A 20,586-nucleotide genomic window follows, 5' to 3' on the forward strand; every position below is an offset into this window, starting at 1 on the left:
CCCCCGCCCCGCTCCTGCTTTTTTGCTGCTGTTGAGCACTCCTGGCTGTCTCCTGTGAGTTTCGGTCTGGGAAGCAGAGCTCTGATGCCCTGCTGGGACTCCCAGACACCAGGCTTTGGGAGGATGGGGAGCTGGGGTCCCAAGGCCCCCAGACTTAGCGCTGGCATGCTGGAGGCACTCAGTAACTATATACTGGGGCGCTGGATTAGCTCAAACCAGGCGGGGTGGGTGTTCGCATGTCAGACCTCCATCAGGCTCTGGGAGGAGGGCAGCGCGGCCCACTTGTCAGGTGAGAAAACTGAGGTGCAGGAGAGACCAACCCGAGGTCTGTGCTCCCTTGGCCCATGCCCCTTCCCCTTCGTGTCTTTGCCTCATCTCCCTGAGGCCACAGAGCCCCCCTGTCCTAAGTGGTGGCGGGACAGGAGATGGGCATTGCTGCTAGAACCTAGGGTGCCCATCTCTCCTTAAATGGGGACGTGGAGGTGCCTACTTAAAGGAGAAGTGCTGCAAGGTGGGAAGGGGCAGAATGCCCAGGGTAAAGCAGGGCTCCCTGCGTGTCAGGTTACACCTGTAGCACCAAAGGTGATGTCTTCCCCATTTTACAGATAAGGAAAGTGAGACGTGCAGGTTATTTAATTTGACCAAAGTCACAGAACTTTATGTTTACGTGTGTTTGTTTTTAAGGAAGGAGGCCTCACCACATTAGACCAGTCATCAACCAGCATGGTGCCAGGGGCTGGGGCTGTGTTGACACGTGGCTGGTCCTTGGTTGAGGTAGGAAGCTTAATGCCCAGGGATGGGGGAAGGACAGTCCCCAGATCGCGTTGTCACCCTAACGTGAATGACTTGCACAGCACCAGAAGACCACCTGGCACGGCACCTGGGTCTGGGATGGAGGGGTAAGAGGGGAGAAGATGACATTCTTTGGAGGGGTCTGCTGAGCCTAGGAGGGCTTCCTGGAGGTGGAGAGCTGGGAGGAATTAGGTAAGCAAGAGGGAAGTTGCTTCCTTGGGGAATGGAAGCCTTGGTTTCAGTTCTTTGTTTTCATTTCGTCATCCTTCCCCACTTGGGTCGTGGGTCCCCAGGGCCTGAGGCAGCTGTTGGTATTTATGGTCCTGGGTGGAGGTGGGGGAACGAGTCAGAAGCTAGTCCCACACTCGGAGGTGTGATCTATGGGACCAAGGGGATGCACGGGCCGTGTTCACACATGTGAGGAGGAGACTGGCACAGACTGAGCTCGCAGGGAAGAGACGCACGGCCGGGGCCTCGACCGTTCTCCAGAGTCTTCCTAGTGGAGGAGCCGAGTGCCGGGCCGTGGGCCAGATGGGGCTGCTGCTGTGCTCCTGCCTGGGGGTGCTTTATTTGGGGGAGCTGAGGGGACCTTAGGGTTTGGGGTGTCATTCTCCTTAATCTTCCTGAGCGGCCGGGCTGGGCTCGGCGGTTTCTCCTGGGGACCAGGAAGGGACGGAGAGCTGTCCCCGCTCAGCAGCGGCAGGAGCACTTGGCCCTCAACTCGCTTTCGATTTGCCCAGATCTCATCCTATTCAATGAATGTTCCTCAGATGCTCTTCTTTTAAAATTCAGGGCACTTTGCTCTTCTGCTGAGGTTTATGAATGTTTAAAAACTCCTTTGTGGTCCCCGAAGTCATTTGACAAGTCTGACAACTATTGATTAAAAACCGGAAATTATTCAGGCTGCGGGATAACTTGGGGGAATAGATGGAAAGTTTTTTGTTTCTTCTCTCTCTGTGTGCCCCTTGCCCTCCCCTCTCCCCCGAAAAAAGATGTAGGGATGTGGGGAGGTAAATGTGTCCCTGAATGTTCTTTGAAAACTCCCTTAGGCTGCAGAATTATAGTGGAAAGGGTGGGATGGGGGATGGTCAGGATGCTGAGGGGCGCCCCTCCAGCTCAGGGGCCAGAAGCAGCCCCCTCATGTCCCTGGCCTCTCCCCACGTCAGCAACAGGCAGCAAGGAGGTTTCGCTGACGGGATTCTGGGCGGCTGGGAGGAGGAATAGTGGTGGTTAGTGGATGGTCCCTTATGTTAATGGGGAGTTGACATGTTGGGGGTTCGGTCACAGTCTCTGAAGTAGCTCAGCAGGTGAGAAAGCAGCAGCTACCACAGTGTCGATCGTTCAGCATATACGGGGCACCCTGGAGCCCGGCCTCGGGCCGCGCTGTAGCCGTGGCACGTGAGGAGACATCCTGTCCTCCTGTCCTGGTTGCCGGCGTGTGGACTCTCCTTTTCCAAGTCAGCCCTGCGGTGTCGGGAAGGCACAGGCTCCCAGGGATAGGGTGAGGCAGGAGACCGGGCACCTCCCAGCCCAGGGCTCAGTGTGAGTGTGCGGATGGGCTCACACTGGTTCTAGTGACTGCTGGGATCTGCCCCTCTGCCTTGGACTGAGAGAGCCCTGGGCCGAGACGGACCAGGCCTCTAGGCCCTGTCATCCCAGGAAGCCTTCCCAGGCAGGGCGGCCAGCCTCCCTGCCTTTTAAGGACAGGCTCTGTCTCCCCAGGGTCCTGGGGGCCCCCAGGCAGCTGCATTCTTCTCCCCTCCCCTGGGACCCCAGCGGGGCCAGGAGTGAGCGCTGACCTCAGCAGCCGGTCCCCAGGCCAGCAGGGCAAGGCTGGGCCTGGGGGAGGGATGGCTCCGCTGGGTGTTCTGGGTGTGCGGGGGGCAGGAGGGGGGCTTTCTGCCTTGTTTGTGTCATGCTGCTTGATTCTCAGGAGGTCAGCGCCCTCCCCCTGACTGTGCCCCGGGACCTGGCTCCTTCTACTGTGGGCACAGCTCCCTGGACCTGCCTGGCTGTGACAGGTGGAAACATGGTTGGCATGTTCTGACCAACTCCAGAGTCCACGGGTTCTGCCAGCCCTCAAGTGGGCACCTCCTCCGTGGAGACCAACCTTGTCCAGGATTTCTGCCCCGTCCAGGCCTGGTTGTGGCTGTAGGCAGTGGCGTGAGACCACACAGGCGTGCAGGTGAGAGGCCAGGTCTCGGGGTCACAGGCCGAAGGGCTAAAGTGGGCCCTCAGAAAGGTCTCCTGCCCACCCACAGACACCCTCTTTCTTCCTTTCACTTCAAGAAATTAGGGGCTTTTATTGCGTTTTTGTTTTTAGGGGGGGCTTTTTGGAGGCATCCCAGAGCATTTGGCTGGATGTAGTTTGTTTGCAGATGGGGGAAACTGAGGCCTGGAGAAGGTAAGAGATTTGAGTGGTCAGGGGAAAGGAACAGAGAATGGCCTGCAAAATCCCTGTCTCGTTACCCCAAACATCAGGAGTGTCATCTCCCCTAGAAACGTCAGCCTTGATGCCGGTGTGTAATCCTTAATCGGCCTTGTTCACAGCTGTGTCCGCGCTCCTACAGGGGTGTCTGGCATGAGGCAGTGACTAGAGCAGACAAAAGAGGATGGGGACCGGCATGAGTGACTGGTGTGGTCGCTGGCGTTGACCCCTGTTCCCCCGAGCACCTCCTTGCCTTGTCTCAGTTGACGCTCTCAGGAGCCCTGGGAGGAAGGCACGTCAGTTCTCCCCGCTTAGAGATGGGGAAACTGAGTCCTAGAGAGTGGCACGAGTTAAAAGTACTCATGGTTGTGTGTTTTATAGGGAATGGAGACTAGATTTGCTCCTACAGCCGGGCACCCTTGGCGCCAGGGCCTGCTGCCCTCCCGCCCGTTCCCGGCGGCAGGTGTGTGGGCTGCGTGTTTATCCCTGGGGCTTAACTCCGCTGCCTGCCTGCCTGCCTGCCTGTTATGCCAGCAGCCCCCAAGCAGCGCGGGCAGCGCCTCCTCGACATGTCTGAAAGAGAGCTCCCAGCTCCTGCTTGCATGCCTCCAGAGACAGGGTGCCCGCTCCTCTAAAACCAAACCAGGCTGGCCCATTTGGGGACAGTGTGACTGAGCTGGAATTGGCCTCTCCTGGTCCCGGCCCTGCCCTCTGGGGGCAGGCACACGGCAGCTCCCTCTGCCCCTTGAGGTTTGGAAGGAGATTCTGAGCCCCTTACCTTCCAGGCTATCCAATCCCACTCAACTCACCCCACCCGTAGCTGGGAGCATCCTCCCCGTGTCATATAGGGCTTTTTAATTATCACAAGTTTTATTTTCAGGTCTCCTCCCTCCTTGAAATAATAGGGAATTTGCTAAACTTTTGTGTCACTAACCTTTTAAGAGAAAAAAGGACGGAGTTGAAAAACAGCTCCTGGGTTGGCTGGAAGGCTATCAGATAAGGCTGTGGCCCAGGAGCCAGGACAATGTCCTGTTGTTCCTGCCCCCCCCCCCCCCCCCCCGCCCTCACAGTGGGCTGCTCTTGGTGCCTGGCTATATCTCCAACAGCGGCTCCGCCCGTGCCTGTGGCGTGCCCACATTTCCCGGGCTCCTGGGCCCTGGGAACGGCTGCCCGACCCCAGCCAGCCCCGCGGCTCTTCCACCCGACCTGGAGCGAAGCGGGTCACGGCGAGCAGGTCAGCTGGCTGTGGCCCTGCGTGGCCGCCTGTGGGCAGAGGGGAAGGCGAGGCTTGGGCGGACAGCGTTAGGCTTGGAGTCTGCTGAACGGGGTTCCAGTCCCCCTTGGCCACTTGCTGCCTGTGCGATCTTGGGCACGACACCTGGCCTTTCTGAGGTGCGGTACCTCAGTCCTGATGGGTTCTCATGAGAACTGGGTAAGGAGACAGGTGGGAAAGTGGTGTGGAGTGGGGCTCAGCCACCCGGCCCGGGTGTGAGCACTTGTCTGTCTGGAGAGACCAGGGACAGTGTGATGGTGGCTGCATTCGGACTGGGCTTTGAACGCTGACAAGAAAGGCTGTTGTCGGGCAGAGAGTGGAGGGAAGGGTGGGACGGGTTCAGGAAACAGCCTGGGCAGAGGTCCCCCCAGAGGGAGGGAGTTCCTGCTGGCCTGGGACCCGCTGGCGAGGAGAGTCTAGGTCCTTTGCCAGGGTGTGGTGTGGCAGGGGTAGAGTTTCGGGGAGGGCTTAACCCCAGGGTGAAGCACTGAGACTTGATTCTCCGTAGGCTGTGAGGGGAGCGCCGAGGGCAGGAGTGACATCATGTTGGGCAGAGGGGCCCATCTGGTGGGAGGGCACTGCCCCCCTCCTCCACTGCCCCCCAGGCCCTGGCCAAGACCTCTCAGAGGCAGAGGAGGTCAGGGCAGGCCTCCCTCCCCTGTGGCCTTGGCTCTCCTGTCTGTGACCTGAGAATCGTGGCACCACCCCCCCTCCCAGGAAGTGTGAGGATTCCATGGCATGGAGGACGCAGGTAAAGGCCACCTGAACAGCTGGTCCAGGTCAGGAAGGGGGTACTGCAGGGGACATGGGGCCTCTAGTGACTGGGGGGCTGTCGAAGGTCTAGAGCATCAGCTGGGTCTGGGATGGTCTCGGGAGGATGCGGCTGTGATGGAGGGTGCAGCCACAGAGGGTTGGATGAGCCCCTGACCTTGGGAGACATGGAGGGAGCGCCCCATACCTGGACAGGTCAAGAGGAGGGGTGTTTCTTGGAGATTCTGGGCAAGCACCAGGGTGCTGCTCTTGGGAACTGGCCGTGAGCAGGCGGCTGCCCCGAAGGCCGGTGCTTTCTCCCACTAACAGCGTCTGAGGGACCAGGGAGGATTGTCCTCATCCCAGCTGACCTCCTCCCCCTCCCCCAGGCTTAGCTGACCTCAGCTCCTGCGGTGTTGGGGCTTTGATCCAGGAACTCTGAATATTAGCGCTGATCCAGACCCAGCCCTCCCCACGAGGAGCCCCCTTCCTGGTAAGGAGACAGCTCTGTGACAGGCCTTCCCAGCACAGCCTAATGAACATTAGGGTTTGAGGTCGCTCTCTGCCCTGGGAGTCTGAGAAGGCTTCCTGGAAGAAGAGGATCTGATGCTGGGTATTGAAGGTTGGATGGGACAAGGGGATTTCTAGGTGGAGGGGACTGCCTGTGCCTGGAGGCCTGCCTGAGGGAATCGTGACCCCTGGGGAAGAGGAGCCCCGGGTGAGGTGGGACAGGCAGATGCACCCCGGCCAGCAGGGCTGCAGCTGAGCCCATGTGGTCTTGATGGGAAAGCCCCTCTTCATGACTCCATCGCCTGGGGGAATGCCTCTCCCTGCAGACCCTCTCTCCAGCACTTCAGTGTGTGCGTGTTACCATTTATTGCTATTTGAGACAGAGAGTGAGTCCTTTATCTTTCAGATGAGGAAAGGGCCCCTGGGGGGGTTGGGGCACAAACAGGGGTCACTTCAGGAGGAAGCTGAGACCCTGAGCCGGTCACCTGCCTTCCCTGAAGCAGGCCTCACCGGGGTCCGGTGGGCATCCTCCTCTCAGCCTTGTGAGGGTTCAGCCAAGTGCTGTGTGTGCTGTTTCCTGCGGGCACAGCCCAGGGCGAGCCTGGCCCAGGTAAGGAGGGCCAGGCACGTGGAGCCCACAGCACTGCCGTGAGACCTGGTTCTGTGGCCTCTCTGACCCAGTGTGGTGTCCCTGGCAGGGTTGTTGTGAGGAGTAGCTCAGACCTGGGCTGTGGGGATAACCTGCACGAGCAGAGGTCCCCTGCGACGGATTTTGTCTTCCTTGGTGCCATCTCACCAAAGACTGAGGCTCTGGTCCCCAGATACCACAGGAGGTCCCCGGCGGGTGCCGTCACAGACTGAGCTGAGCACTGGGGGAGGCCACACAGTGGGTGTGTTGGGCCAGCTTCTCTCCCACCCCAGCCTCAGGGCAGCAGAGGCCCTGCATACGATGGCGTCAGAGCACAGACCTCCACACCACAGAGGGCAGCCATGGGCAGGGCTCCCAGACCAACCTGTGTCCTCCTTCCAGCAGGGGGCCTCGAGCAGATGCAGGGACTGCTGCTCCCTGAGCCCATCTTACCTTTCTGTGAAATGGGTAGATGAGTGTTCCTGGCAGAGTTGTGTGCAGTTGAAAGTGACCAGCTGGGTGCCCTGGCCGAGTGGAGGTGGGCGCCCACCAAGCTTCCTGGGTAGGGACACCGTGCCTGCTCGCTGCCCTCTTGGAGCATGGTCCCTCCCGGGATGGGCTTCTGGCCCAGCCTGGGAAGGCAGGAGCTGGAGGTGAGAAAGGAAGTGCCCAAAACAATGCTGGCTGGAGCAGAGGCAGGCCGGGTCGAGGCCTGCCGTGGGTGATTGATGGGACAGGAGTCCCTGCGGTGGAGTTTTAGGGGGTGCTGTGCTGTCGGCCTGGGACAGGGCTGGCTGGCTTCCTGGAAGAGGTGGATCTTAGGCTGTGAGGTGGGCCTGCTGGGTCCAGTGACCAAGTGACCATTTTCCCTCCCTGAGCCCCAGTCATCTAGCTTACCAGTCACTGCCACAGGAGCAGTCCCCTGTGCCAGGAGGTCCCACCCTGCAGGGTCACAGCAGACCAGCTCCCCTCTGGGCCCAGAGCTGCACGTCAGGGCCTGGTGAATAGGTGCCCCTTTCTCTCCCCCACGAGCCTTGTGGGGAGCTGGGGGCAGGTGGACTGCAGGCTGAGCGAGAAGGATATGCGTCTGCCTGTGAGTCAGAGAGCAAAGGCCCACTAGCCCTGCCCCATCATAGGGCAGTGGTCAGAGCCTGGCCCTCAACTCTACTCCCAGAAGCACCTGGGAGATCTAGGAGTAGCCACTGGGCCTCCCTGGACACACCCCACCCCCCACCCCCCCGCAGTGAGCTTGGGCTGCAGGGGTGGGTGCGGCCCCTGCTTCAGGTCCTCCCACTTAGAGAATCCCTGGGGAGGTGGGGAGTGTCAGGGCTGCCCAGCTGCGGCCAGAATGCCTTAGCCTTGAGCTTCCCGTAGTCCTCCATTCTGTCAGGAACCTTCCCAGTGAGGCCTGGGCCAGTTGGGGCCTGCTTGTGGGGCAGGATGGTGGGGAAGGAAGAGGAGGGTTCTGCAGCCACAGGTTCCGGGGTTTGGCTGCTTTGGGGTCTGGCCTGGGCCCGCTGGGCTCCTGGGCTGTAGAACGAAGGCCCCCTCAGGTCTCCCTGGGCAGGCCCTGTCTGCTGAGTGTGCCCCTCTCTCCTCTCCCCCGCCGGCTCGTTCAGGTGCCCCAGGCAGGAGGCGGTGCCGCAGCCTGCCAGCTCCTCCCTATGTAGAATACTTCCTGGGTGCCCGCTCCACCCGCCCCAGCTCCCAGCATCTTACCTGGCAGGGCTTTCCGGGCTGGGCCAGAAAGCAGCCTGATCTTGATCGGTGGGCTGGGTTTTCAGCCCTGGACAGCGGGCCTGGGGGCTCTGGGTCTCAGCCCTTCCGAGGTGGGTGATTTCCCCGGCAACTGAGGTAGGGCGTCCCTTGTACTGAGGTATGGAGGGAGGCCCAGGGTGGAATCTCAACAGAGTGGATGGCAGACCCAGCCACCACATTGGTCAGTGCCGTGATGGGAAGGAGGCTGGGCCGTTCGAGCAGGACGTGGAGGGTTTGTCACCGGGAGAAGCCTGTCAGCACCTGGCGTGGCCGCAGCAGTGCGTGTGTGCGGTGTGGTCTCCCAGAGAGGGTTCTGGAGGAGCAGAGGCACCACAGCTGTGCGTGCCAGTGGCCTTGGGCCTCGAATGCGTCCTGGGGAGGTTTGGCTGGGTTCTAACCTGACTTTAGCCTGCCTCACAGCTTCCCTCTGGTCTGCTCCCCTGGGAGCTTTCAGGAGTCCTGCCTGAGGGCATTGACTCGGCTCCAGGGATCTGAGCCCTGCTCTGCACCAGCTTCATGCTGGGCATGGGGGAGCAGCTGGGGGAGCCCGACTGGGTCTCTTGGGTTGGGCTGTGAGGTCCCCAAGAGCTGGGGTCCCAGTTGCAGCCCTGATTCCCATGCAGTGCCTAGCACAGGACAGCGTGTCAGGGAGGGCTGTTGCCATGGAGAAGTATAGGGGCTAGAGGGTGGTCTCTGTCAGCCTGTGAAGCCCTCTGGGCAGGGTCTGTTCGGCTCATCTCTGGATTCCTGGGTCCACACATGGTGGACCTCAGGCCCTCTTACCACAGGTGGTTATGGAAATGGGTTACGGGGTGTATGTGCCCTACAGGGAGGTCTGTGGTGGTCCTGCCAGGCCTCACTGACCTGAGAGAGGGTCTTTGGCGAGACAGGGAGAGATGATGGCCTGAGCCTTGGACCCGGAGGCCAGGAGCTGAAAGGCAGAGGGTGTTGGGGGAAGGAGGTCTGGGTGAGCTAAGGCCAGGGTTTGGACTGCGGACATGAGTAGGGGCGAGGCCTGCCCAGCCTCTCCCGGGGTGGTCTTTGCAAGCCTGGCTGGTCCTCTGGCTTTTCCTGTGCCCCGGCTGTGGGAGGGGGCCCAGTGGGGCATTGCTGTGTGTCCTGTTGACTCTGGAAAGGGACGTTTGCCTTTCCAAGGTGGACTCTATCGAGCACCGGAGCAGATGCCATCTAAGGCGCTTTCCACGTGAAGTGCCGAGGAAACTGAGGCTCAGAGAGGGGAAGTGACTTGTCTAGGGCCACGTGGTAGGTGAGCAGTGGGCCCAGGTCCAAGGCCAGGTCTGTCAGAGCCAGTCCTGGTCCAGGTTCCATTTGGGCATCAGGTGGAGTGAACTACCTGTGCTCTTTGTGCCTGTGCTGGGCCCACTGACTCTGGCCTGACCCCCGAACCCCCAGCCTGTGGACCCTGTCTGAGTCTCAGCTCTTGGGCACCGTGCAGAGATGGCTGCATCCCTTCTGTTTTGAGCCTCACGGTCTGTAAGAAAGGAGCAGCAGAGTTCCCGGTGCTCCTGCATTGCCTGGGGCCAGTGGACGGAGTGGGATGGTGTACGAGAAAGGGTTCTGTCGGCAGTGATGTCCTGGACAAATGTTGGAACAGGGCAACTGCTTCTGTTTTGGATGGGGACTGGAGCAGAGGGGAGGGGATGGGATGGGGAAGGCACCAGACCCCCAGAAGGCTGCCTGGGCCGGGTCCGCTCTTCTCTGTGGGTCTCGGGCTGCTGAGAAGCCAGGTCCAGCCCTACCCTGCACCCAGTGCTGACTTTCAACTCCTTACCTCCCTGCCAGCACCCCCGGCCACCACCACCCCCCCCCGCCCCCCGCCACTTAGGGGCTGAGCCCTTTACCCAGAGTCCTGCCTTGGGGCAAAGGGACTGGCTGGTCTCCGTGACTCCAGCCCCATGATGTCGCCTCCCCCCAACTCTGCCTTACGACAGAAAGGACCGTGGGAGTTGAGGGGAGTGATTGCCTCCAAATGGGGGGGTTCTGGGCGGGCTTCCTGGAGGAGAAGGGGAGGGAGGGGACAGGGCAGGCCTGACCTGACGCACCCTGCTGCCCTCCCCCCAGGTCCCATCTGATGCCGAGGCTGAAGGAGTCTCGCTCGCACGAGTCCCTGCTCAGCCCTAGCAGCGCGGTGGAGGCGCTGGACCTCAGCATGGAGGAGGAGGTGGTCATCAAGCCAGTGCACAGCAGCATCCTGGGCCAGGACTACTGCTTCGAGGTGGGTCCTGCCGCAGGGGCGGGGCGGGTACTGGTGTCCTCTTCCCGCGAGGCCAGGTCTCCTCCAGACGCCCGCCTAAAGTGCTACATGGCCTCCGCAGGGGCCAGGCTCTTTGGGACAGCTGCCAGAATCTGTCATAGCTTTTGCCTCCTAAGAGACCAAGTGGAGCTGGGAGACGGGGGCTTCATTCCTGCTCTGTGGCCTCCTTGGAGACAGACCAGCGCTGTCCCCCATGCTGGGAAGTGCAAGAGGTCCAAGTGGGTGGGAGGGAGTTCAAGGCGTATGTGGAATGGCTCAAGCCCCAGAGCTGGTCTCGAGGCCTGCTCACCCCTCCTGCAAAACCACTCCAGTGCATTGTAGGGCAGTGGGGAGTGTCCCCTTTTCTGGCCCTGTCCCTGCCTCTGTGTGGTGAAAGCCAGAATCTTTCCTGCCCCGGCGTTCTGTGACCCAAGGTTTGAGAGCAGAGGGTCAGCCACCCAACCTGACAGGGCTGTTACCGAGGATCACCTGTCCAGTGCTTCCCTGTAGATGGGGAATCTGAGGCCCAGTGAGGGCAAGACGATGTCAAAGGTCACCCTACAAGCCCGAGGCCAAGCCACAGCCAGGATAACTAATGTCGCAGGTGTTGCTGGGAGTTCCTAATTGCTTTTCTAATTATTCATGTTCTCTTCCCACCTCTGTTTCTGGGAAGCTTCCCACCCCCAACAGTCTTGCATAATTAGGAGAGCTTTCTGACAGAGGCACGACCCTGGGACTAATAGGGCAACCTCCCGGCACCCCCAGCTCCAGGGGAAGAGGAGGGTGGTGCCTGGCATCTGCCCTAGCCCTGTGCCCACTGGGTGCCGTTTCTGGTTCGGGACTCCTGGCCCAGCTGGGCTCCTTCTGGCCTCTGACTTCTCTCTGGGGCGGGCTGAAGATGGTGCCTGCCCACTGGTCCACAGCAGGGGGTGCTGTGGCTTCTGCAGGCCCGTGAATGGCTAGATAAGGCGTCTGGTTCCCTGGTGGAGACCTCGGCGTGCCGGGGACAGCGGGAACAGGGCAGGAACAGCTTGGGCTGGGCTTGCTCACCCGGAGGAGACCAGAAGGTGGGCAAGTCAGACAGGGAGGGGAGGGTAAGGGTTCCAGGCAGGACCCCAGGGCCCAGCACACCCAGACAGCCCAGTTCTCAGTGCTCTAGTCTGGCCCCAAGTAGGTTAGCCTTCTGTGACTGCCATTGCTGTCACTGTCACTTGGCAAGAGAAGCATCACCAGCAGGTGTCCGCTGAGGACCAAGGTGACCCTCGTGCCAACCCGTGGTTGTCTGCTAGGTGCCTGTGGCTCCACCGCTAGAGGGAGACTTGGGTGAAGCCTTGCTCTCTGACTCGTGCGGGGGCCCGTGCCCTCTGCCTCCCACCATCTCCAGGAGAATGAGGTTGGACTCAGAAAGATGCTGTCCTGTGGTCAGAGGGCACTGAGGCAGGGGTGAGGAGCCAGGACCAGGCACCAGCTGGCACGGGGCTGGGCCACCCTCCTGTCACTGTCTTGCTCTGGGACCCCAGGTCTCGGTGCACCACCCGCAAATGTGAAATATGGGGGTCGTTGTTCTGCCTCCTGCCTGGGGCTGGGGTGCGGTCAGACCCGGCAGCCGAAACTCCCCCAAGTCCTGGAGGTCCTCCATCACGCCTCCTTGCTGCCCTCCCCTCCCCGTGACGCTGTCCTGCCCGTCCCCCACAGGTGACGACGTCGTCGGGAAGCAAGTGCTTCTCCTGCCGGTCAGCGGCCGAGCGGGACAAGTGGATGGAGAACCTGCGGCGAGCGGTGCATCCCAACAAGGTGGGCCTGTGTCCGCTGTCCCCAGAGCACGGGGGGTGGAGGCTAGACTCAGAGCAGAGCACAGACACCGACGTGAGGGAGCAGACGGAGGGGTCTCTGGTGTGGCCTGGGCTTGGGGGTGCAGGCAGGGCCCGAGCGGGCCGTAGTGCTGGGCTCTGAAAGAGGCTGACTCGTGCTGGGGGCCTCAGCCTTCGAAGCTGCACACTGAAGACGCTGGGCCAGAGAACTGAGCACTGGGGTTTTGGGTGCTGGTGTCCATCTGCCTGGAGCTCTTGACCCTCTCCCCCCCGGCCGAATCCTGCTCATCCCTTCGAGTCCAGCTTCGCTTTCTGTTCCCTCCTCCAGGCGAGCGCCGCCGGCCCAGGCTGGTGCCCTCCTGTGTTCCTACTGCCCCCAGGCTTCTCCCAGAAGGTTCCTGGGACCCCGACTGTCATCACTTGGTTCTGTGTCTGCCTCCCTGGCCAGCGTGGCCTGGGCTGAGTCCTGGTCGCCATGACATTACTAAGGAAGGGCCTTAGTGATGGTCTTAACCTCTAAGTGACTTTGCAGACCAGCAAACTGCAGGGGAGCCAGTAAACGGCTGTCGTGTGCCAGGCGTCGTGCCAGCCTCTTACCTGCTCTGTACTCGGTTTTAATTCCCAAGGGAATAAAAAAAAGGGAGTTGAGGCTTAGATGGTCACTTGCCCACGGTCAGTGAGCTAGGGTGAGGTAGAGCAGAGATCCAGCCCCATAGCTGCACAGCCGTCAGACTCCAGAGCTGTCCCTCGCCCGGGGCCCGGTCCCTCCAGGCTCCAAGAGCTCTTCCCCGCTACGGGCTGGGCGATGGGCAGGCGGCTGGGCCCCCAGTCACCGCGGCCCCCCTGTGTGTGTGCGCAGGACAACAGCCGGCGCGTGGAGCACATCCTGAAGCTGTGGGTGATCGAGGCCAAGGACCTGCCTGCCAAGAAGAAGTACCTGTGCGAGCTGTGCCTGGACGACGTGCTGTACGCACGCACCACGGGCAAGCTCAAGACTGACAACGTCTTTTGGGGCGAGCACTTCGAGTTCCACAACCTGCCGCCCCTGCGCACCGTCACCGTCCACCTGTACCGCGAGACAGACAAGAAGAAGAAGAAGGAACGCAACAGCTACCTGGGCCTGGTGAGCCTGCCCGCCGCCTCCGTGGCCGGCCGGCAGTTCGTGGAGAAGTGGTACCCGGTGGTGACGCCCAACCCCAAGAGCGGCAAGGGCCCCGGGCCCATGATCCGCATCAAGGCGCGCTACCAGACCATCACCATCCTGCCCATGGAGATGTACAAGGAGTTTGCCGAGCACATCACCAACCACTACCTGGGGCTCTGCGCCGCCCTCGAGCCCATCCTCAGCGCCAAGACCAAGGAGGAGATGGCATCGGCCCTGGTGCACATCCTGCAGAGCACGGGCAAGGTGAAGGTAGGTGTGTGGGCCTCAGGCGGGACCCCACCTCATGTTGCCCCGTGGGAGGCTGGGTGACGTGCTGGATTACCTACCGGTCCCCATGTCCACGTCGTGGATTTCAGCTCTGGTGGAGGCACTGGTCACAGCCAGGTGAGTTTCTGAAACCCAAGAGATGCATCGTGGAGGGTGGGGACTTCGTGCTCCTTCGCCGTGGTTGGAGCTGATCACAGAGGCGGGTATGGAGCCCCTGGACCGGAGCACACCTTGCAGTGAGGAAATGGGTTTAGGGACTTCACCCACTGCCCCAGAGGGCTGGCCCCTCCCTGAGGCTCGAGGCGAGCAGGCCACGAGGCCCACCTCTGCCGGCACACAGGTCCCAGCGACCCAGACACACACGTCCAGTGAGGTGTTGAGTTTGGGACACATCCCAACAGGTGACCGCCAGGGTGCAGGCCGCTGTCCGAGCCCCAGACTCCCCCCTCACTCCCAATTCACACACATGGGACACAGTCACTATTGCAGCCGTCTGTTTGACGGGCAGCCTGCCACAGCTACAGCCGTCCCCAGCTCCAGAGTCTCCAGGAGCAGAGCTCATCTAAAGCCCTCCAGCAGGCCCTACTTCAGGGCCGGGGCGGGGCCCCTCTCCCGGCCTTTCACCTGCCCCTCCCTGCCAGGCCACACCTCAGCCCCACCCACCTGGCTTTGGAGACAGGTAGGCTCCTTCTGGAAGGCTCCACACGCCTACCTGCCCATCGCAGTGGAGTGTGGTTCTGTGGGCCTCGAGGGCACACCTCCCCCTCTCCACCCTGCCCCCTCCCTTGGATGCAGTGGAGAAGGGCTGGACGTGGGGTCCATCCACGCTGCAGAGGCCTTGTGTGCTGGCCCCGGGAGCTGGGCCTCTGCCCTCTGGACGTGGTGTGGTTTGCGGCCTGTGGTGGGGGCGAGGGACTGCCCTGGTCAAGGTCCTGAGCCCTCAGCCTGGGCTTGGGGAAGACACGGGCGGGGCCGGACCTCAGGTCCGCAGGCAGAGCCCAGGGCACGTGCTCCATTGGGGCCCTTATCCTCTGTCTGTTCCCGGAAGGCCCTGGCCTCCTTCGGGCCCTTCAGAGCCCCTGCCTGTTGGGCTCATGGTGTGGGACCAACGCAGGCACAGGGAGGGGCGCTTTCCCGGCATGGGCCCCGTGGGGTCCAGCACTCGGTTCCTCCGCGTTGTTGGACCACCTTCCCCTGCCCCCAGCCTCCGACCTGCCTGGGCAAGGCTGCATGTGGGACCGTCTCTTAATTTCTTGCTTAGCAGTGGGAAGGGGGCTAGAAACTAAGTGAATGGAAGCCGTGCCTCCAGAGGGAGTTCCAGGGAGGCAGCAGGGGCTGGAGCAGCGTCCTCTCTGTCTCTGTGTCTGTTCTTCCAGTACGTGGCCCCCAAGGGCTGGGCTGGCCTGGGAGTCTGACTCCGATCTGAAGGGACCTTTGCTCTCATACTCACAGCTGAGACAGAAGAATCAGTTTGCTTATTGTGGAAGGAGGGGGAAGCCAGGGCTGCAGCCTCCCAGTGGGCCCTTAGGTGGGGAGAGCAGTAGGTGGAAGGATAGGAAGTAACTCGGGCTGCTGGCGTGACGTTTGTCCGAACTCTGACCACTTGGGCACTGATGGGTGCGATGCCTCTCGAGAGCACGTGACGAGGGCCCTGCAGTCCCGGGGGAGGGCTATGTGAGGGGGCACCTGGCACGTTCTCCTTGCCGTCCCCCCTCCCCTCAGTGCGAGGGGAGGAACAGGGCCTGGAAACAAGAGACTCGGGCCCAGTGTGGCCCAGGTAGCTGTGTGGCCTTGGACAGGTCCCTGTCCTGTTCTGGGCCTCTTCCCCCTTGTCGGGCCCTAGCTCTAAGCAGAGCCCCTCCTCTTCCCCACCTGGGCCTCGCGCCTGCCCCGGGAGTTCCGGAAGCCCTGTGGGCAAGAGCAGGGCAGTACACGGCAGTACTTACCTCTGCTGTCGTGTGCTCAGAGAGGGGGCCCTGGAGGCCACCTGTGGTCAGGAAGGGGTCCTCAGACTGTGTGGTCCCCGGAGAGGCCAACTGCCACTTCCCGCCAGCCCCTCCTGTCTCTCCATTGGCCAGCCAGCCAGGTCTCCGGGACCCGGAGTTCGGTTCTGTATTTCAAGGGACACTTGTGATTTCAGAGGGGCCCAGAGCTGTGCCCATCGGAGTGAGGAATTTCCAGAGCTCCAGAAGCCCTGGCCCGCACTGGCCAGTGCAGCCTCTGTGCGGGGCGGCCCCTGGCCCGACTGTCACCCTCCTCCGGGTCTCCGACTTCCTGCCTCCTGCCTGTCCTCCCCCCCATCCCCCAAGTCACAAGGCTGGCAGTGGGCGTGAGGAGGCGCAGGCTCCAGGGAGGAGTTTCCACCTGGGTGATGCAGCAGGTTCATCGTGCAGCCTCCCTGCAGTCAGGAGGGAAGGCGTGGGCTCAGGCTCCCTCCTGGGGTCTGCCCGTGAAGCTGCGCCTGGGGCTGAGAGGCTGGTGGGCCGCCTTCCCGCCCAGGCCGAGGTCGGTGCTCTCTCCATCTGAGCACTGGCTCACTGCCTTCCAGGGCAGCCGGACTGCCTCTGCCTCTCTCTCATCCTTGCCTGTGAGGCTACGCAGAACGAGCCCATGTCTGGTGTGGGAGACCCCATCAGAGTACTGGGTGGACAGTGGCAGCTGCTTGTGCGAGGGGCAGAGGGGCAGCCCATCTGTCCTCTTCGACACGGATGGCACTGGGCGGGGGAGTTCCGCTCCCGTCACCCCACCAGACCTGGGCAGGGCTGAGCAGGGATTTGAGTTCCGCAGGTCCGGCTGTGATACGGGGGCCCATGGCTCCATGCAGCATGCTCTTGCATCCCTGATCCGGTACCCAGCTCTGATGTGGCCGTGGCTAGACGTCTCCCCTCATCAGGCTGCCCTGCCCTCACTCCCAGGCAGCCCCCACCAGTGGGTACCAGTAGCTTGGCAATGGAGCAGCCTCGAGGAGCAGGGGCTCCTGGCTAGGGTGTGGGTCTGGAACCCTAGGGCCCTACCTGCCGAGTCTGCTCAGGTCCACTCTCCTCACCTGGCTCCACAGGACTTCCTGACAGACCTGATGATGTCGGAGGTGGACCGCTGTGGAGACGAGCACCTCATCTTCCGGGAGAACACGCTGGCCACCAAGGCCATCGAGGAGTACCTCAAGCTGGTGGGCCAGAAGTACCTGCAGGACGCACTGGGTAGGGTGTGTGGGCCGGCCGGGGGCAGAGGGCAGAGGCAGGGCAAGCTCGCCAGGTCCTCACTGCCCCCTCCTGCCCTCTGGCCGCAGGGGAGTTCATCAAAGCGCTGTATGAGTCGGATGAGAACTGTGAAGTGGACCCGAGCAAGTGCTCAGCCGCTGACCTCCCCGAGCACCAGGGCAACCTCAAGATGTGCTGCGAGCTGGCCTTCTGCAAGATCATCAACTCCTACTGGTCAGTGCTGCCTCCGCGCCCTTCTCGGCCTCAGCTGCCCAGGGCCCCCCACCCCTGCGTCTCCCCTGTCCTTCTGTGTCCTTCTGTGCAGGTGCCTACAGAGTGCTGGGCTTTGTTCCCTCCGGACAGCTCTGTGAGGGGCTCTCCTCCATCATCCCCGACTCACGAACGGGAGAGCTGAGGTTTAATAAGGAGAGGAGAGGGGACACGCCCGCACCTCACACGGCTTCAGAGTGGGGCTCTGGGATTGGAAGCCACCCTCTGCCTGACCCCGCTGAGTCTCGCTGGGCCGCCAGGCCCCCGTCCTGGTCCTTTCTGGGCTCTCAGACGTAAGCAGTGTTCCAGAGTATACATGCAGGACGTGGTTTGTGCAGTGGTGAGGACTGGACCTGGCAGTCCATCGCACATGCTTAACAGTGGGCACCAGCTGGTGCTGTTGTAGGTGCTGGGGCTGCCCAGGGAGCCAGACTGACAAGGCCCTGCTCGGGCACCCACCTGGGGTGGGTGGATGGCTTCACCTGGGACTCCTCACCTGTCCGTAGGAGCTGGTGCTCACCTTCACAGGCTTGTGATCAGGCCCAGCAGGGGCCTGTGTGGGTGCCTGGACACCGGGTGTGGGCCTCCTGCTGGGGCTGTAGAGGACAAAGGAGGTGGATTGGGCCTTAACTGGGACAGAGGTCTGCGGGCTCCTGGCAGCCCCAGAAAGGAGCAGAGGTGTGCTGAGCCGGCCGCTCATACAGGACCGCAGTCAGGGCCAGAATCAGTCCCGGGGCCACTGAGGAGTGCTAGCCTGGCTCCAAGGCTAGCGTCCCAGGCATGTATGTCTGGTGGCGGCTGACCTGGTGCCGAGTACAGCCTCGTCACTGTCCAGGGGACCATGCCGCCAGCCCCAAGCAGTGGGTATATTTTCACACTGGAGGAGCTGCCAAGGTTTCCTCCTCGGTCACTGCTGCAGCTCAGGACCTGCATCCCGTCCCCATCCAGGTCGCTCTCCTGACCCCATTCCCACTCCCTGACCCCCAGCCATACCTCCCTCCTTTCTTTGATCATGTTCTTTCCCGGCCTGGCCTGTATCTGGCTCCCCTCTGCAGCCCTCCTTCAGGTCACTGCATATGGTCGGCTCCCCTCTCCTGGGCACCCTCGCTCACAGCCCCGCTCCCATCAGAGTGCCTGATTGTGCCTGTGTCCAAGTCCGTTTCCTGCACACACCCTGAGCGCCCTGGGGGCAGGCAGATTCACCAGCTCGGGCCTGGGCATACAGGAGGGCCCGGGAATGTTTTGCTGCTCCCGAAGGACAGGCAGAGGCGGGCCTGCTAGGTGAGCGACAGCCTTGGATCTGGGCAGAGGGAGTGGCCAGAGCCAGTGGGGTGGGCGTCTCCGGCCCAGGGCCCTCTGGCCCAGGGCTACACAGGGTGCTCACCTGGGGCCAGCCTGGCCTCTTGGGCTGAGCTGAAAATGAACCCTGGCACCAGGGGAAGAGGGGCAGCCAGAGAGCCTGCGCTCTGGAACACACTTCCCACCCTTGGGCTAGGCTGTGTTTTCACCCTCTGCCCCCCTGTTCCCAGGGCGGACCGGGTGTGGGACACAGGGAAACATATCCGCGGACAATGATTTTCTGTTTCCTCTTTCTGGCGTTTGTAGAGGCCCAGAGGCACCTCTCAGTTCTGAACAAGGCTGTTGATAGATGTTATCACTCAGCGCCTGCCCCCTGCCCAGTCCTGTGCCTGGTACCTCAGAGGCCAGGACTAAAGGTCACCTGCCCTCACTTCCTCTCTAGCCACGTCCTTGTTGGTTCAGCCACATTCACTGCCAGAGTCTGCCGGGCTGGGTGCTGGGCTTGTTGGGCAGAAGCTCTTCAAGCTGATCGAAGCCTCTTAAAGTGTTGGGGGGGTCCCAGCCTTAAGATGGCTCTGTGAGCTCGGCAGGGCAGGCCTTGTTGTTAGTGTGAGAGGGAGGACACCGAAGCCCAGGGAGGGCCAGGCCCTGGGTCAGAGCGCCCTGAGCTAGTGACAGAGCCAGGCGGACTCTGGCTTCAGGGAGCGCCCATCTTCTAGGGTGAAAAGATAGGAAGGCCACTTAAAGCTTGGCCTGGTGGGGCCTCCCTGTGGCGGGGGGGGGGGGGGGGGGAACGCCCAGAGGAGATAGCCCCCAGCCGGGTGCCGGGAACGCGGCCTACACTCACCGGGTCCGCCTGGGGAGGCCACTGCCTCCATTTGCCTCCCCACTGAGAAAGTAGGGAGCCGTGTCCTCACCCTGTGGTTAGGATCCAGCCATCTTCTTGATCACCCCGAGCTCTGCTGAAAACCTCTAACTCTATAACGTTATTTGAGTGAAGGGAGTAAGTCTCAAAAGGCAGGGATGGGAACCAAGGAGTGGTGGTCTGTTCCTACTGTGCTTTCCTCACTCTCCCCTAGACCCTGATGCCTGCCGTGTGGGGAGGGGGGTGAAGCCCTCTGGGAGCTGGCCCTCACTGCCGGCTCCCCCGTGCCTGTGTCCCACCCCACTCAACCCCTCGGGGAGAGATCCACCTGACTGCGGCCCGGGCGGCCCTGCTCCTGTGCTCTCCCTGTGCCGGCTCACACAGCCCTCATGGTGGAGCAGGGCTGGAACTCGGTTCCATTGGGCCCAGAACCGGGTCCCTGCTCTGCCCCCTCCGGTCCCGGCGCCCTGCCTGACGGCCAGCCCCGCCTCGTGTGTCCCGGCACAGTGTCTTCCCGCGGGAGCTGAAGGAGGTGTTCGCCTCATGGCGGCAAGAGTGCAGCAACCGCGGCCGGCCGGACATCAGCGAGCGGCTCATCAGTGCCTCCCTGTTCCTGCGCTTCCTCTGCCCGGCCATCATGTCGCCCTCCCTCTTCAACCTGCTGCAGGAGTACCCCGATGACCGCACCGCCCGCACACTCACCCTCATCGCCAAGGTCACCCAGAACCTGGCCAACTTCGCCAAGTGAGTGCCACGTCCCCCGACGGCAGGGTCCGCCCCAGAGCTGGGCCGCGCGGCAGGCCAGTCCCTGCTGTCCTCAGTCCTTCCCCGCACCCCAGCTCCCCTACTGAACGTACATGCCGCTGTGGTATGTTTCCGTGTAATTTTCAAAGGGGAGAAAACAAGGTATTTTTTCTTTCTGCTGCTTTTTTTTTTTTTTGGCGGTACGCGGGCCTCTCACTGTCGTGGCCTCTCCCGTTGCGGAGCACAGGCTCAGCAGCCATGGCTCACGGGCCCAGCCGCTCCGCGGCATGTGGGATCTTCCCGGACCGGGGCACGAACCCGTGTCCCCCGCATCGGCAGGCGGACTCTCAACCACTGCGCCACCAGGGAAGCCCCCTTCTGCTTCTTTGAATGAACATTTTATCATAAGGATTCTCCCATGTGCTTACCATTCATACGCTTGGTTTTGAAATGAGTGACTAATATGCCTTTGAGGGACAAGGGCCTGTGTCTCCTGAAGCCGACCCCTGCGGTTGGGCACCCGGCTTGTTTCAGATTGTCCTTATCTAAGGCTGCCAAGGACGTCTTTGCTA

General features: G+C 61.9%; 1 protein-coding gene across 17 annotated transcripts in view; it reads left to right on the forward strand.

The window, feature by feature from the left end:
* Positions 1-20,586, forward strand: part of DAB2IP (DAB2 interacting protein) — a 165,807-nt gene that overhangs the window by 126,604 nt on the left and 18,617 nt on the right. For all 17 annotated transcript variants that reach the window (XM_029201672.1, XM_029201677.1, XM_029201679.1 and 14 more), the window contains 6 exons: positions 10,222-10,375; positions 12,089-12,187; positions 13,064-13,618; positions 16,695-16,836; positions 16,926-17,070; positions 19,778-20,014. In XM_029201672.1, the coding sequence (XP_029057505.1) occupies positions 10,222-10,375; positions 12,089-12,187; positions 13,064-13,618; positions 16,695-16,836; positions 16,926-17,070; positions 19,778-20,014 (1,332 nt within the window). The remainder of the gene's footprint in view (positions 1-10,221; positions 10,376-12,088; positions 12,188-13,063; positions 13,619-16,694; positions 16,837-16,925; positions 17,071-19,777; positions 20,015-20,586) is intronic.

The sequence above is a fragment of the Monodon monoceros genome, unplaced genomic scaffold (genome assembly GCF_005190385.1).
Source record: "Monodon monoceros isolate NGI ecotype Baffin Bay Population unplaced genomic scaffold, NGI_Narwhal_1 Super_Scaffold_5, whole genome shotgun sequence".
Classification (NCBI taxonomy): domain Eukaryota; kingdom Metazoa; phylum Chordata; class Mammalia; order Artiodactyla; family Monodontidae; genus Monodon; species Monodon monoceros.